At 31.2% G+C, this 19,123-nt stretch overlaps 1 protein-coding gene across 1 annotated transcript; it reads left to right on the top strand.

Moving 5' to 3' along the window:
- Window positions 1-2,846: 2,846 nt before the first annotated feature.
- Window positions 2,847-8,037, top strand: LOC111409373 (WAT1-related protein At1g43650-like). The gene is made up of 7 exons (XM_023039427.1): window positions 2,847-3,087; window positions 3,215-3,314; window positions 5,276-5,309; window positions 6,738-6,889; window positions 7,119-7,277; window positions 7,435-7,586; window positions 7,829-8,037. The coding sequence occupies exons 1-7, from the start codon at window positions 2,885-2,887 to the stop codon at window positions 7,953-7,955; spliced, it is 927 nt and encodes a 308-aa protein (XP_022895195.1). The 5' UTR covers window positions 2,847-2,884; the 3' UTR covers window positions 7,956-8,037.
- Window positions 8,038-19,123: the final 11,086 nt, after the last annotated feature.

Below are 19,123 nucleotides of genomic sequence, written 5' to 3'. Positions count from 1 at the left end.
TAACAATATCGAGAATAATCATCAATGAAAGTTAAGAAATATTTATTTCCACCACGAGTAACATATCCTTTTAAATCACATAAATCAGAATGTATCAAACTTAAGACCGAAGTAGTCGTATCAACACGAGAAAATGGTTTTCTAGAATATTTAGATTCAACACACGTTTCACATTTTAAATTTGGACAATTATCAATTTTGGGAATGTTTCCCAAAGTCATTAATTTTTTAATAGAAGTTTTATTAACGTGTCCAAATCTAGCATGCCTCAAATCATAAGAATCCAACAAGTAAACGGAAGAGCTAGATGCTTTATTGTTAATCACAGAGACATTGAGTTTAAACGGACTCTCATCTGCATACCCTTTCCCAACAAAGGAACCACCCTTAGACAGTACAATTTGACCACTTTCAAATATAATCTTAAAACCCTTTTTTGACTAAGATAGATCCAGACATTAAATTTTTCCTAATACGAGGTACATAAAAGACATCCTTCAAATTAAGGATATTTTCAGAAATAAATCTAAGCGTCACAGTTTCTTTCCCCTCGATTTTGGAGGAGGAAGCATTCTCCATGAACAGACATTCTCCATCACTAGTGGGGAGTGAATGAAGAAAATGCACCTCTCGTGCAGCAAATATGCTTGGTAGCTCCAGAATCTACCCATTAGTCTGTCGTGTTGCTTCTAGATTCACTTCTGTCACCATAGCACAGAAATTTCCATCCTCTACCACATGTGTCTGATGCTTCACAACTTTTCCTTTCCTATTTCTGCAATCCTTTGCAAGGTGATCTAGTTTACCACAAACAAAACAGTCACCAACAATTTTAATCTTAAACTGGGGTTTAGACCGATTGTTCTTTCCTACAAATTGTTTTCCCTTATTTCTGCCTTTAAAATTCTGACCCCTTATTAAATTTCCAACTGGTTTCTTACTTCCAGAACTTCCTTCAATAAGATTAGCCTTGGTATCAAAGTCTGGCCTTTCTTTACGTTCTGCCATTCTATTGTCCTCCTCAATTCTAATCCTGATAATCAGATCCTCTAAGGACATTACTTTTCTCTTATGCTTCAAACTATTTTTATATTCTTTCCAAGAAGGTGGCAATTTTTCAATTATAGCTGACACTTAAAAGCCCTCACAGATTTTATATCCTTCAACAATAATTTCGTGAATTATAATCTGCAATTCTTCAATTTGACTGACCACAGTTTTAACATCATTCATTTTAAAATCTAAAAACTTTCCCACAACAAATTTCTTGGTTCCAGCATCTTCTATAGCATATTTCTTTTCTAATGAATTCCATAACTCTTTTGTAGATTTACACAAGTAGTAAACATCATATAGATCTAACGTTAAACAATTCAGAATATAATTCCTGCACATATAATCCTTATGTTCCCAATAAGCTAAATCCTCTGTTTCCTTCTCAGTGGGATTATCAGCAATTACAAAATCGGGTTTATCTGATTCAATAGCATCAACGACTTTAAGTGTTGTCAAATAAAATCGTAATTTCATTTGCCATCTCTTAAAATTATTTCCATCAAACAACTCAGGTTTTTCAGAATACTTAGGAACAGATATCTCTACAGCAGACATGGCAACTAATTATAAAGATAATTTCACTTTAGATTGTTGGAATAATAACTAGTTGCAGTAATATTCAGAACAATAAAATGTAGAAATATATAAGACTTATCGTCCGATCGAGTCTCGTGACAGCACGATTTCCTAAAGTGAAATTGCCCGTCGATAATTACTGCTACCTCCGTGGACAATCACTCCCAGGATACAATGATCGTAAACCACTTGTGCAGCAATCACGAATGATTTTTTCAGAACTCTCAATTGTACTCCAAAATATATGTAAAAACCCGAGTATAAGAAAATCAAAATATGAAAATGAAGGATTGATACAAGAGGATTTTTCTATTTTCTTTTTTGTGTGTTTTTCCCAAAACGAGATATGGGTTTATATAGGCAGGATAGAAGTAACAGTCTCTACCATGATCAGATATTAATTCAGAATTTTAATGACTGAGTAGTGGGTATTTTAATGACTGTTAGTGGATTGTTACAAAAACAAACAGTCAGAAAATACTGACCAATTTTACCCATTAAATAATAATAATAAAAATTATTTATTTTAGTCAAGGAAGAAGCCCAAGGCCCCAAATCAAAACATTTTAATATCTGCGTGAGGAGTGACTCGAACCCCTGACGTCCCACACAGATGCCATATTTCTCACCACTTTGACACTTTATCTGATTTGATTATTTTTTTCACATTTTATATTTATGGTATAAATATATAACAAGCACTACCATAACGAGCACTAAACTTAGCCAAGTTGACTTAGTGAAGTGCCGGCTGCAGAGTCAATCAATCATAGAAGATTTGTGCAGATATTTTAGAAAGTGTATCCTATTTGTTTAGAGGGCATGATCATCTGATTGACGCTGCATCACTTCTTTCATGGGGCTTCGGCGAGTTCATCACCTCGACTACAAAGGGCTTCAATTAGGCCAAGTAGGATGATGATGCGAAGTGCGTGCCTAGGTTTCCTTGTGAAGTGGCTGCCACTTGGCCATTCTTGAGCCTTCCAGTGAAGGCGTAATAAATCTGAAAAAGTGCTTTTCTTACTTAGCTTTGTCTCAGTCGATCAGATGCCATCTTTAATCTTTATTAAGCGTTAATAATTTATGCGTCAACCCCACCTTGAAACTTTAATCCGGCAAATCATGGTTGCAAACATATTCCAATGAAAAATAACCCCAAGTAGAATCTAGTTCTACATTTCTTTATAAATTGAGGAAATTCCCCATGTCTGAATTTCCATACAAACAAAATAGAAAGAGGGAGCATTCCATTATGGTGTCTTTACCATGCTGTGGAATGAATATGGAGAAAAATAAACTATATATCATAATGATCTCCATACAGTTTATATATGCTGGCATGGCTTTGTTTTCTAAGGCGTCAATCACTCAAGATATGAATCCTTATGTGTTTGTGGTTTATCGCCAAGCATTCGCTTCAGTGGCATTAGCCCCTGTTGCCTTTTTCATGGAGAGGTTTTAATCTTTATTCGAACTTTTCATCTATTAATATGTATTCTTTCTAGAACCCTAATTTTTTTAGAACAGTTAGTTTTCGCTGTTCTTGATTCAAGTAATTAACGGCCCTCCTTTTCTGAATCAGAAGTGGGAAAGCTCCTTCACATTCATTTATTCTACTCGGCAAAATTTTCTTGGTTTCTTCGTTGGGGTACGTTCAAGATCAATTTTCTTTATTTCTATGTTCCTAGACTGTCTCAAGTGACTGTGTCGTATTGAAGTTGACTTTACAATAAGAATCTTGTTACATGTACACTATAGTGTACAATTTATTTTATACTTTATCACGTATTATTATCTTATTGAACAATTTAAATTTCAAACAGTTTTTTCATTCAATTGATACTTGACAACAATGCAAGTGTCAACGAAAGTGTCAAAAATTAGTGTACAAATATCAAAGTTCCTTACAATAAACATCAATATATTTGTGCCGGGTTTTTTTCCCTTCTTATTTCATTTTTGTTATTAGCCCCTGTTTGACAATCCTTTATTATTATTATTATTATTTTTTTTTGTGGGATGGGTTGGGGGAGTAAAGAATGAGTTTTTGAATAGTAAAGTCGAACCACGCGGCCCTCCTATAGGATGATCACAAATTATATTCTATTTAGACGATCTTATCATAAAGAAATCCAATCAAGCAAGTCGAACCACGCGGCCCTCCTATAGGGAGTCCGTTGCATTACCGATACGAGGCAAGCGCGTTACTTTGCTTATGGATTGACCAAAGGAGACCGTGGGTTTTTATTTAAATAAACACCCTCTCCCACTCAATCTTTTAAAATAATGGATTTTTATTAAAAATGTTACCAACTGTCCATATTAATTAATATATAAAATTTTTCTCCAGAAAAATTTAATCTAAATTAAATTATTCAAGAAAATTTTTAAATCAAATTAATATACAGCCTACTTATTATGATTTTTCAATTCAGAAAAATTTAATTTAAATTAAATCAATCAAAGAAAAATCTGTGTTTAATGAAATACATCCTATTCATAGTATCACGAGCGATGTCACAAATAAATCTATATGTCATCATATCTAGAATGACAATATTTCAAAAATTTAAAGCATTTATGAGCGATAAAAATAACAATTATTTGTGGCTCACGACTTAAGAATAAAATTAAAAACTAATTGGATCTAAATCCAATATTTAATCTAAATCTTGAACTCCAAAAACTTCGAGCATCCAATAGCAGCAACCCAAAACAGCAACTGAACCTCGTCGGCTCGCCACCATACAGATCCGATACCAAAGTAACAGTCAAAATGGCAGTACGGATTTAACGCCATCAATTAAATCAATCAACATTGAATGGCATTACTAAATTCGAAAAAAGGAAGTTTACGTCACATCACAGATGCAAGTTTTGATAATTCAATTGCAAAGTACACATTCTGCAAACTCCAGGCAGGTGGTCACTCTTCAATTGTCTCCTTGGTTTCATAATTAATACATCTATATTAAAAAAAAAATTCCACTACCCCAGAATGTTTTCTTAGTTTCAACAATTAATAGATCCATCAAATAGAAAATTACATGGGAAGCAGTGCACAGATTGAATTCCAGGCGCCCTTCCATTTTTTTTTTTATTCTACCGTAATCTTCTATGCTCATCCACCGATCTTCAGTCTTCAATTCTCTTTCAATTTACAAGAACCAAAATACAAGAATTACATAATTCCTATGTCCCGTAGGCTCACAATTTTGAATCTAATTGAACAGAAAATTAAATCAAGATGATGTAGTCGTAATCCACCTATCTTGTTACAGACTCAAAATATCAAATTACAATCAAGGATTGGCCACAAATAATTGGTTCACAATTTAAAATAATCCAATCATTCAATCATCACAAAATAAAATATTCCTAGACATCGCTCGACTAGAACATGCAATCAAGATTCAGAAATAACAAGCACGTGAACGATCTAGATTGCTCTGATCCCAGTTGTTGGAATGCGGAAGCAGAATTAATCAGAAATTAAAATTTCTTTAATTCAAAAACAAGACCGTTTAGATGTTCACGTGTATGTTATAACAAGAATTAAAGGATTTGAATATTTTACCCAAATTCGAAGATCCACCTTTGAATTGATTCTGAACCACGAACTTCCGTCTCTTTCAATTGCAAGAATCTTGGTGCTTCAAACCTTCAAGCCTTCTATAGTATTCTCCAACGAAAAAACTACACCGGCGTGTGGGCACCTTCTTTTAATTAATCAAGAAACTAATTCTTGAAATTGGAAATCAAGAAATAAAATATTTCTCTCTCTAAATTTGAATTCTATGGAATTATAATTGTTGTAGTCTTTTTTCATTCATCTAGTCTCTATTTATAGAGAAAAAGATGATACAATCCTGGTACAATTACAATTCCACATTCAAATAGGATTCCTAATTAAAACTCAAGAGGAGTTCTAATTTAAGTCCAATTCCAATTAGTTTACATTAATTATATGTGTAGTCCTAGAACTTCAATTACAATTACAATTAAATTTATAACTTTCATAGTAATTACAATTAAGTACAAAACTTTATTGTAATTATAATTAAGTTCAAAACTATTATAATTACCGTAATTAAGTTCCAATACTTTATGGAGCTACCACAGGGACCTGATCGGACATATATTATCCAAACTCCAATAATTAGATCATGTCTAGTCGACCCTAGACCACCCAATCTAATTATTAATCTTTGTTTTTTCCACTAAAGGCAAAAGACTGAATTCTTGGAATATATAAGATCACAGAAGCCATTAAATCTGTAATACTTTCCTCTAACCTACTGTATATGTATTTTATCCCCGTTCGAGATCCGATAATTAGGTACGAGCATAAATGACCGTTTTGTCCCTCTAATTATTCTCACTAATTTAAATTTCATTTTCTTCAACGGTCCTGTGAACTAATCACAGATGTCGAAATTTCGCCGTTGCTAAACATTGAGCTCAGATTTTAACCGTTCAACAGAAAATATTTAAGTAGTCACTCTACCATCTGGGCGACGGTTCCCGACACGAATTCATGTTCTCTACTCCGCTCATTCTCAAGTTCTTAACTCATCGAAATATTTGACCAATCAAATTAATCTCACCCATTGATGAATCAAAGAACAATTAAAATTACGAAAAGATATACATAATCCTGTCAAGGGATTTAGATGAAATACACAGCGGTCTAGTGAAATTTAATTCTCCGCACGGTCATGCTATAGAATTAAATTCAACACGTGGTCCGTTCAATACACTCCAAGTGTACTAGTGTCACCTTTTACTATTTCTGTGATAAGGACAAATCACAAACCCGAATAGTGAATTGGTCAACACTACAACCTTCCAATATAAGGTGCCAACCCTTATATGTAGATTGTGAACAAATTATTTATGATCAAAATATAAATTGTATCACACTGTACTTCTCAACGCAAGTACTCAACTCATATTATCACAAGTGATCATAGGCACTTTAATTTCGTATGCTCAATGATAAATAAATGCAAAAAATAAATTAAACATAATTTTATTCAATAAAAATATTGTTATTTTTTTTTTACATCAGCAAAACTATACTATATGGGCACACAACCCAACAGAAAACAAAACAAAAACCTCAAATGACCTATCTGAAAAGCATCATTCGAAAGCTGATTGGTTAAAGGGTTCTCTTCTCATTTTTGCAGCCAATGTAACATGGTCTTTGTGGCTAAATATGCAGGTACCCCACGAAGTTATTAACTTAAATTACGTCTTGATGCATAATTTATTTATGTCGGAATTTATTTTCATCGCCCGACATAAATAGAATTTTTATAAATAGATGGCAACAAAGTTTGTTTCCTCTACATTAACTTGAAAGCTTAAGCTGGACAAAATGTACTTGAATTTATGTCTTCAACAAATCTGTACTTATTTTATTTTAGTTTATTTTTTTACAAATTTTTTAACCTTTGATCTGATTATTTGTCATTTATTAGGGTCCCCTAATCAGGCAGTACCCCACGAAACTACGGCTTACAGCCCTGCAATGTTTTTTCAGCCGTATATCGTCAGCAATATTTGCTGTAGTGAAAGAAAGAATCGCAGAACCGTGGAAACTAGGATGGAATCTTAGGCTCCTTTCAGTATGCTACTGTGTAAGTTTATTTACTTTTAAAATCATGAAATTAAATTTTTTTACTTCAAAATATAAGAAGCAACATGTTTAAAATATGTTTGAAAAATAACTTTTACTTTGTTATCAGTGTTCATCAAATAACATAAACTTTTTCATTTTCTTGTCAAAATTTATAGGGTGTTATTGTCACTGGATTAACTTATTGGTTGCAATTTTGGGTTGTTCAGAAGAAAGGGCATGTATTCACAGCTGCGTTCAGTCCATTGGCACTTATCATTACAGCAATTTTCTCAGCAATATTGTTCAAGGAGACTCTTTATTGGGGAAGGTATACTCGTCGTATGTTTGGCAAAATTCGATAGTAAACAATACTAATAAAAAAAAGCTAAATTTGTATTTATTATAGAGTTCAATAATATTATATTGCTTGGAGAAAGTGAAAAAAGTTAAATTCGTATCTCGTGTTCTTTAATATTACCTACCAAACATAATCCTCTATCCTATGTTTTTGTTCACACATTCTAGTCTTCAATTCTCTTTACTGATATTTTATGTTGCTATCACTTGCAGTGTCTGTGGAGCTATAATGCTGGTAATTGGTCTTTATGGCATTTTATGGGGGAAGAACAAAGAACGAAAAGCTGAAACAACAGAGGAAAAAAATGTAGAAAATGAGGAAGAAGAAAAGTTGTCTTAGTTTGTCATTTTATATGTTAGGTTAATTTGTAAACCTTTCGAGCAACAAATATCTTAATAGCCTGCCAGGGCCAGGTGAAGTTCAATTTAGTGAGAAACTTATGTTCTTATTGTTCTTTGTGAAACATATGACTCACCTTGAGTTTGTTTATTTGAGAAGAATAATGCTTTCTTGCTAGATGAATTTACCACCTTGGATGACAGATGCATTGGTGGCAGTGAATGATTGGTGGAATTTTATTTTATTTTTTTTAAACTAGCCAATGATGTACTGCAATGTGACATTCTTTCAACCACGACGCTAAAATTTTCCCTCAAAGCAATGCTTTTATGAGGGTTCAAATCAAAATTTTTTATAACAACTTTGGACCCCAAATAGTAGAAGTATCGTACTCTTTCTTTTGATCATTTGACAAAGTGTCATATATGACTTTTGAAACATTTTGTTGTTTTCAAATAGAGAAATACAGTTTTTGCATTAAAAAATTGAACTTCAAAATCAAATCTGTGAATTGTCATTAATGTTTTACTTTAATCAAGAATGCACAACACACAAAAAAGACCAAGCAAGTACTCGTAATTTCAAGTTATAACATAAAGCCAAAAGCAAGTCCTGCAAACCAATCAAATAACATATTAAATGACAAAGAGTAACTTATCCTAGGTCGCAAAAATATACATTGTCCCTTAACCTCAGGATTTCGTAAGAATCTTATTTTCCGGTAAAGTGGAAGAGTACTTCGAGGTGAGTTCAGGGTCAATTTTATCAACAAATTCAATTCTATAAGGCAAAAGTGAAAGCAAATACCGGTTTAAAGACTACAGTATCCATTTCACGCAGAAATTTCTAAGTACTGATTCAAATTCTACGAAGAGCAATTCCACAAAGTAATCATACACAAGCTGATACAAATTTCTATATAATATACATTTAGTTTCCTTATTATTTTAGTTTCCTAATTTTGTAGGTTTTCTTGTAATATATAAACTAATTTGACTCATTGTTTACCTAATTTTGGTTGCTTAATAATATGTCTTCTGCGCCTCTTAATTATTCTTCTTCTTTTTTTGTTTATCAAATTAGCTCGTATTATTTTCATGGCATCAAAGCCAAAGCATATGTGTTGAAGTCGATCCTTTTATCCTATCCATTCTCAAACAACTTATGTTATAAAAAACAATCGAACACCCTAATTTTCTATTGAGCCACCAAAATTAGGGTGAACAATTAATGAACTAACTCAGTTTTATATATTACAAGAAAACCTATAAAATTAGGAAACTAAAATAATAAGGAAATTAAATATATATATTATGCTAAGTATATGTTATATATATTATCTGCTGACTTTTTCACTAAGTCACATCCAATTCATCATTTTCATTCTCTGCATGACTAATTCTTGCTGTTTCTAGCTTTAGCACGTGAGCTTGAGGGGACGATAATATATATATATTTAGCAAAATAATATATATATGGTTTCTGTTGCAAAATAATGAGATAATTATTTATGATTATTTACCCCCCGTTTGGCCTCCATTAAATTACATTACGTTACATTCTATTTTTTTCTCTCATATTTTCAACCATACAATCTTTCATAAAATAATATTACACGTAAATCAAAAAAAATTCCCTCTTTTTCAACCACTCATTTTTAAAAAAAATACTATTCTACCCATTTTCATTACCAAGTAATGGGAATCAAACAGGGGCTTAGTGTTATTATGATACATGAATAAGTCTAATCTAGTTTAGAAGATCTATTTTATTTCAATTGTAACTCTAATTTTGAACCCTATAAATATAGGGCATTGATTCATAATAATACACAATTGAGTTTTGACTCTCTATTTCTTCTCTTATTTTATCTCTTCCATTTAGTTTTATAACACGTTATTAGCATGATAGTCTAATTATTTTATATAACTCAAAATTTTCTTTCAAAAAAAAAAGATCCAATTGCCACTCGTTCTCACCTATCTTCCAGTTCTTGCCCTTGCCATCACAATCTAATCGTTTCTATTATCACTATCTACGTCCATCTACCTTTGCTTGTCGTCAGATTTGATCAAATTTGACATGTTTCCATCCATTGTCGAAAACCAGACCAAAGCAACACCAAGGGTTGACAAGTTTAATGGCCCATACAAACAGAGAGTGCTCTCCTAGAGAAAGAAATAGGGGAAACTTTTCCTTTTAGATAATTATTTTTCTTCCTCATCACAATATTTATAGATGTAAGTGTATATGCATACACGTATGTGTGAGAAATTATTGTTGTGTTATGATTTGGATTTTGAAATAGGACTGGTTTGATACTAAAAATTGTGAGTAGATCTTGATGTGGTTTGAAGTTTTTGTTAATAATTTTAATTTTCAGAATTTAAGCGAAACATCCATCAATATTAGGTCAAAACATGAAAAATACATTTGGGTAATTGATTGTACATGTTTTGAGTTGTTTGACTAGAAAGGGATGAATTTCAATAAAATTGTTTGCACTGTAAGTTTTTTTAATTCATTTGTAATCATTATGCAATTAATTTATGATTTTTATTTGCCACCAAATTTTCATTTTGTAAAATTATGATATAAAAGAATAATCTTTACAGTAATTATTTTAATTAAACACTAATTATTCACTAATCTTAATTAGCTATGTTTTCCCTGATAATATTTAATGCAATTATGACTTTGATTTTACTATAAATACCTTTATATGGACTAATATCATTTGGGTTTAATTAAATCTTGATAAATTTCTTATAATTTATACTAGTTAATTCTTTTTTTTCTATTGAACAAAATTTTAAATTAGAGTTATTGAATGCAAGTAATATAGATCTAGATTACAATAACATATGATCTATAAATATTCTCAAAGAATATTTTGTTGTTATTCTTGGAGTAGTATAACATTATAAATAATATTCTTGGAAAATATTACTTACTCCTGAAGAGCATGAATTATATTTTTTTTAATATTCCAGAAGAATATTATTTGCTCTCGAAGAGCATAAATTATAATTTTCAATATTTCAAAAGAATATTGAAATATCTTTCATGAAAAACATGAATTACAGTATTGATTAATTATTGCCGAAGAAGCAATAGTGAAATATCAAGTACTCTCGAAAAAGTACATCTCTGAAAATATTAATATTTGTTTAGAAAACATACTAAGCACAACATTATTAATTTTAAAAGGGATATTATTGCTCTTGAAGTAGCACACTATTATTTACAGATATTTTAATTAGATTTTACTTGCTCCAGAAAAGCATATTTAAATACGATTTAACGTAAATTATGTGTTTACTTCTAAGAGTAAATTCTTATACAATTTATTATTTCAAATAATAATATATTATTGCTCCTAAAGAGCATAACACTAGAATTCCAATATTTTCAGAGGAATATTGATATTGCTCTTAAAGAAGCCATAATCAAGTAATACTGCTTTTGAAAGAGCACGTGTTTTAAAGATTATATTATGTGTAATTTATAAATTTGTGCTTATCTTTGAAGGAAAACATACAACTTATGTTATGCGGACATCGATCATTATATGATTATATAATATTTAATCACATTCTTCGAAATTAAATAATTGAAGTATATCTTATATTGAATCAAAAGTTCAATTTTGTTTTTATTATTTGGCATGACCAGTTGGACCATCATTGGATTAATAATAATGCGAAATTAAAAATTCTCTAATCAAATGAATTCTTATATATCATTTATTATCTTTATTGAAAATTGATTATTAAAAATCACTAGCTAAAATAGGGATTGAACTCTTTATATTTCTAAAAATTAATTAAGGTGATATATGGGGCTCCATCACCCACCACATCGGTCATCTAAATATTATTTGTATCTAATAGATTTGATACAAATACTAGATGATTGAATAGTGTTCGCAACCTGAAGTTTGCAAAATTATTCCTCAAATTATGAGCATAATTTTTAGATTATATAATCAAGATCGTGTCTTGTTAATGCTAGTGGGCATAATTCTCAACATTTTAATAAGTTTTAATTGAGATGTCAAAAAATGATTTAACACTATCGTTTGTTAAATGCCTCCAATTAATTTAATTGAGAAAGTGTTTTCCATTTTTATTTAGGAAATTCTATTATGCATTATGAAAAAAGCATAGTTCTCCACATTATAATCAGCTTATGATCAGATTGTAATTTCTTCATTTAATTATTTTGATAGTACAATATATGTAAAAATTGAGCACCACAATGCATTGAGATGAAAAATAAAAAATGTTGAGAATAAGTACGTAGTTTGAACTATTATCTCAGATGGGTGATATTTTTTAACGCTGAAAAAAATTGATTGTCAAATTGATTGGATAATTCTCTTAGCATTCAGGGGGAGAGATTAAAAATTTTAAAAATAATGTAAAAATACATCATTTTCTAAATTCTAACAAAATATCATTCGAATCAAAAGTTCAAAAAATAATTTATTTAGATGTATTTACTGATCAAAGAGATAGACAATATTTCACGCACCAGTTTTAAATGCTCTTGCACGAATTGATGTCCTATGATAATAATTTGTTAGCATTATATTTGATATATCTATGGCACGCCTAAAGCGTTCGATTTTAATACAAAAATATCTTCAAATGAAAATGAAGCAATTAATAAAGATGGTCTCATTAAGGAGGCTACACTCTTGATGAGTATTTAGACATAACAAATTATAAAATTAAAAGAGGTTCAGGTACCTGATATGTTGAAACTAGAGATATTTCAATAAGTTATGTCAGTATGGGAAAAAAAAATAGAATCGAGAAGGAAAAGTAAAGTTGTTGACAATGCTTCTACATATGATGTACTGCATCATATTATGAATAGCGAGAAATCGAAATAAATGCGTCAAAATATATTGATCGAAATAATGTTTGGCCAAACAAAAGGGACGCAATCCTAAATTGAATTTACTAGAGAAACATGAAGTTTTTGGACCTGTAGTCCGAAAATCTAAAGGTATATACTTATACAAAAATGAAATGAGAAAAATGAAATCGTAATGTGTAATGCACGCTTTCAATATAGTGAATTTCGCAAAGATCATCATGGATGAAACCACGAGTCTATATAATGTCATCTTGACAATATATGAAATTTAAAATACTTGATAGTCAACTCATCTGGCATGACTATTAATATTACCTTTGTAAAATTTAATATGTATGAAACATAACTCAAATAATACATGTCCGAAAATCATGTTCTCTGATCATTATATTGATTGAACAATCTGGGCGCATGTAATATAATCATCTTAGCGAATATTTGTTGAATGAATGCTATAAAAATGACAATGTCCACTCATGTGTTTTCATAAAGAAAACAAATATTTGATTTAAAATTATGGTTTATGATTTAAATTTAATTGAAACTCTTAAAGAGCTCAATAAAATTGCAAATCATTTGAAATGAAGGATTTGGAAAAAAATTAAATTTTATCTCGAATTGCAGATCGAACATTTCGCAGATGGATTATTTGTTCATCAATCTACGCATGCAGAAAAGTTTTAAAACGTTTTTATATGGATAATCCACATCTATTAGCATCACCTATGATTGTTCGATCACTTGATGTGAAAAATGATCCATTTCGTCCACTTGAAAATGGAGAAAGGGTTCTTGGTCCTGAAATATCATATTTTAATGCAATTGGAATATTAACTTATCTTGCAAATTGCACTCGACCCGACATAGTTTTTTCTATAAATCTACTTGCAAGATATCGTTCTACACCAACTCAAATACATTGGAATGATGTTAAACATATTTTTCGTTACCTAAAGGGTACTATTGATTTGAAATTATTTTATTCTCAAAAGTCGATCTGACCCACATAAAGCTAAATCACAAACATGTTATGTGTTTACACGTGGAGGAACTGCTATATCATGGAGATCTGTGAAACAATTCTTGACAGCTAAATCCTCAAATCATTCTGAAATTATTGCAATCTATAAAGCAGGCCGAGAATGTGTATGGTTGAGAAACATGACCCACCATATCCAACCATCATGCGGGTTAATTTCAATAAAAGATAGTCCAACAATTTTATATAAAGAAAATGCGGCTTGTATTGCACAACTTAAAGGAGGTTATTTCAACGGTGACAGGACGAAACATATTTCTCCAAAATTCTTTCATACACATGAGTTTTAAAAGAATGACGACATCGATATCTAAAAAATTCACTCAAGTGACAACATGTCTGATTTATTTACAAAATATCGTCAACATCTACATTCAAGAAATTGGTTCAAAGAATTAGAATACATCAATTCAAAGATCTTAAATGATTTTCATCAAGGGGAGTAGCTGTACACTTTTTCCTTTAGTCAAGATTTTGTCCCACTAGGTTTCTTAGCAAAAACTAATGAGGCAGCTTTTTCTTTATACTCCAAAATATTGACAATCAACTGTACTCTTTTTTCCTTTGTTTGATTTTTTTTTTCCATTAGATTTTTATTAAACAAGGTTTTTAACAAGGCAATAATTGTGTAAATAATCATCAAAGAGGAATTGTTGTAAAATAATGAGATAATTATTAATGATTATTTAGTGTTATCTTATCTAGTTTAGAAGATCTATGTTATTTCAATTGTAACTCTTATTTTGGACCTTATAAATATAGGACATTCGTTCATAATAATACATAATTGAGTTTTGACTCTCTATATCTTCTCTTATTTTCTCTCTTCCATTTAGCTAACAGTTTCTTTATTATTTTAGTTTCTTATTTTTGTAGGTTTTCTAATAATATATAAATTGACTTGATATGTTGTTTATCTTAATTTTGATAACTCAATAATACGTCTTCTTCTTCTTCTTTGGTTAATTTATCAAATTAATTCGTATTATTTTCAATAAGGTGTGTAGAATTCAGGCTTATGAGCTGATTTATTTCTATCTTTGGAAATACAAGGGCCACGTCCCACATCTCTAAACGACATAACAAGAGATCTAATAAATTATCATTTAGCTCCATGCTAAAATAACATCAAAGACTTTCTACCACCTGCAGTGAGTCATTATAATGTCCTTAATTAGTGTCGTGAACGAAATTGTTTACATTTCTCTCTTCCGATGGTTTGGAGAGATTCTTTGAAGCATACGATATTTTTTTCTCACCATTAAAGAATTTATTTGAATTAGAAAATGATTTTACATCATAAATACAGTACCAGTACACTAACAAAGACTTTAGACCACCAAAACAAACCATCCTTAGACTGGAATATGTCAGTTACCTGTCTTTTGCACTTAAATGAATCAATCAATCTACTACCATGTTCCTTGAATCGTCTTGGTAACTTAACTACTATTTGGTAGAATTTTTATAGATCAGGTTTCGAAAAAAATGATTTTTAGAGAATATATTATTAAAAAAAAAAAGTTACAAGTTCACGTACATTTTTTTTTTTTTTTTGTGAGAATGTGTAATTAAAAATAAGTTTAAGCAAAAATGAATTTTACAAAATGGGGATCGAGCAGAGACATATTATTGCACAAACAAGGCTCGTGCAGGTTGGTAATTTGGCTTATTTCCAAATTCTACAAATATCCCAAGTCCATTGTGTTAAAGAGAGGAGGTAAGGAACACTAGCAACGCAATTATGTTTGTCTCGTAAGTGAACTCGATCGTACTAACATTAAAAAAATTAAAATTTATTTTTTAACTGTTAATTTATCTTATGTTCAGTACTATGTGTTAAACATGAATTTTGTCCGCAGATGAATAAGAATTAGGTGGAATACGGTGTTTTAAATTCTAAGCAGTGGCTGAGCTAGTCGTTGAGTTCCTTTCAAGCTTAGCAAATTTTCTTCAGTTAGATATCTAAGTAGCATGTTGTTGGGCCTCAAAATAGGTGGATTATAGAGTTAAGTCCAACAAATTAGTCTAATAAAAAAGTCCAATGTAATTAAAAATGAGCAACTTACAAAAATACATTTAAAATTATGATCTTTTGAAAAATCATATGAAAAAATTTTTAGAAGCAAAAGATACATTGTACAATTTAATGTCACTAAAATGTGACACAATGTCACTTTTTTTTTCTTTTTTTTTTTATAAAAATCGTGTGTCATTTTAATAAAAAAGTGATATAATGTCACTTTTGAAAGAATGTGATAGAAATTTCAAGGTGGCTAAATAAGTGACAAATTAGAAAGTGACACATTTAAAAAAGCGATAGAAAATAAAAAAAGTGACAGACACTCAAAATTTGACAAAATTTATTAAAAAAAAGTGATAAATTTTTTTTTAAAAAGGTGACAAATACTCAAAAAAATAATAAATAATATTTAACACCATTCAAAACCTTAGAATAAATCAGGCAAATACTAATTATACATTGATGAAGATTTGAGTCCGATGAGGTTTCTAAGAGAGGAAATTGCCGTTGTTGAGGAGGGAGGGTTTTGCAACAATATCACATGAAAGCATTGGAGAAAAAGAGTTTAGATACCATAGTTTCATCGGCTATAAATACCATTACATCTTCTTGAGATGCATAACGGCAATTGAGAGAGCGAGAGAGAGAGAGAGAGAGTTTTCATAAAGATTTAAAACTTTTTCAAAAGAAGAGCAAAATTTATTCCAGCATCAGTAGTGCAACACGATACGTCAAGAACGGAAGCATTTTTCCCAAAGGAAAGGAGCACGTTTCATCAATGATTGTAAAGACAATGGCTCGGGCTGGAAAGAAAGTTGTAGAATCGGCAATCGGTTCTATCAAGAAGCACAACGAGAAGGGAAAGATAAGGGGTTACTGACTTAGGTTTGGGGTTTTTTTCTTTTCTTTTTTTCTTAAGTAATTCAGGATGTATTAATTACTTATTTAAAAATTTTAGTTAGTTTAAAAAGATACTAATCAAATTAGTTATTTTTAAAGCGTACATGGCCTAATTTCCCCATTAAAAAATTCATACCTATAAAAGTTGAAAGTTTGATTTTCAGAAATAATGAAATATTGTTTAAATTGCAAAAATCAATTCATAATTAAACCACGATAATTTATGAAAATACTGAGTTACATATGAGAATAGAGTTGTAGCCGGTGGTTTTATGAGAAGATCGTGACATATATTATTCGTTGATTATGGAACTGAGCAGTCTGTCATTATTTAATATGCTTATCAATTAATAGTAGCACGGAGAAATCAATACTTCATACTCCATGAATACTAAAAAAAAAAATTTGATCACTTATATTGAACCGCTGTGACCATTACATGCCCACACAACATATTTTGTTTTGGGTTATATGAGATAAATATGTTCTTAAAAACATTTTATCAGTGATGATGACAAGAAATCTAAAAATCTATAAATCAAAATGTTTAGTGAGACCATTGTAAAATCCGCACCTCCATTCGACCATGAAAATCTTTATGAAGGGTGTTTCTCACAATATTTGGCAGTGAAGAGATTTCTCTCTATATCTCATTAAAAAGGAAAATTATTGGGTTGAATATATACCATAATTATAGGACATTAGCAGAAAAGAAAAAAAAAAATAAAATCTAATTTTAAAATCCATAAAATTCCTAATATCTGATTTTCGAAAAATATTTAGTGATCACCTGATTTCTCAAAATTAAACATTAGTGATGTGATTTGGGCTAAGATTCCCTTGATCTGGTGTAGCGAGGACTCCTATGCTATTGTGATTAGATTATGAGATTCTTGCATGGGTGGAAAGGGGGAAAAGAGAGCCCCATTAGGACTATAATTTGATGCCTCAATCCAATGTTATAAGTTGTGAATATTGCTGAGTAGAATGTGTCTGTTGTGGGGGGAGTGCATGAAAGAGAACCAACTCAACTCCAAAATAGAGATAAAATTTGAGAGCCACTTAAAAGATTCAGACAACCTACGCAGCTTGATCAAAAGTTGATATCTTAGCATTTCGTGGTCTGATCAACGTGATATTTGGACTATCCATTCAGAAATCATTATTTTTCAAATCCAACGTGTGAGAATATGGTTCTCTTAACTCCATTTCTTCAGATTTTTGTGGACCATTGGATGAAGATCGACGGTCAGGATTTAATCTTGGGGGAGATGTTTTTGACTTGATGGTATTGATGGTGACACAATAAGGCGCCCCACGTTTTTTTGGCAGAAGGATGGGTCTTTCCTTTTCTTCCCTTCTTAAGTCGACTCCCTCTCCTTTCTCTATGGTCTCTCAGTTTTAGCTTGAAGGTGGTGGGTTCTTTGCTGGGTTTTTCTCTCTCTCTCTTGGAAGGTGATTTACAAGTCATGGAGGGCTGTTCCTGAGCCTAAATCTGCCATAAGGGAAGGAGGAGAAGAAGCTGCTGAAAGGAGGAAGCAGAAGCTGTCCAGATTCGGCCAAAGACAGGTTGTATCTTTCCACCCTTTTTTCATTGTTTTGCCTTAGAATTTCTTCTATTGTTTGATGTTTTGGTTGATTGAACTCCTAGGATCCCCAACAAACTGGTATCAGAGCTAGGAGGAGTGAAATCTGTCCAAAAAAATCGATCAAAACCGGCAAGGAAATCGCTACTCCATTTTCTGACCGAATCTGAAAAATTCAAATTCCGGCCAAACTATTGACTTTCCGGCGAAATGGAACCTGGACCCATAACCAACAGACTGAGGCGCTCCTTGTGGTGGGGCGCATGACCGGTGGCGACGGCTCCGGCGGTAGCGCGTGGCGGACCTCCGGCGAGCTTTTTCGGGCAGTTTACTTATTTTGACGTCCTGAATGCACTGATATCGTTTGTTTTCTGTTTCAAGTTTTACAGAAAAATTTGGACGATTTTGCCCCTGGCTTGACGTCTACCGCAATTAAGTTCAGAAACTTGGTGGTATATTTACTGTTTTTCAACAGTAGTTTGGTAAGATTACTCCAAACTCTCCGTTAGGTTAGGTTTGGTATTCTTACTAATTTATGCATGGTTATTGCTTGGTTGCTTATTTATGAATTCTGTTGATTGAATTCTTGTGATTAATTTGTAACCTGGAAGCATATTTACCTGCTTTATATACCTGTGTTTCGTGAACGGATTATTTCACTGTTATGCTTCATTTCTAAAAATTATTTTTTAACTCGGCACTCAGTTATATATTGATCATCTGGAAAAGAATT

Source organism: Olea europaea, chromosome 14, assembly GCF_002742605.1.
Source record: "Olea europaea var. sylvestris chromosome 14, O_europaea_v1, whole genome shotgun sequence".
NCBI lineage: Eukaryota > Viridiplantae > Streptophyta > Magnoliopsida > Lamiales > Oleaceae > Olea > Olea europaea.
This window is presented reverse-complemented; position numbering and strand designations above follow the sequence as displayed.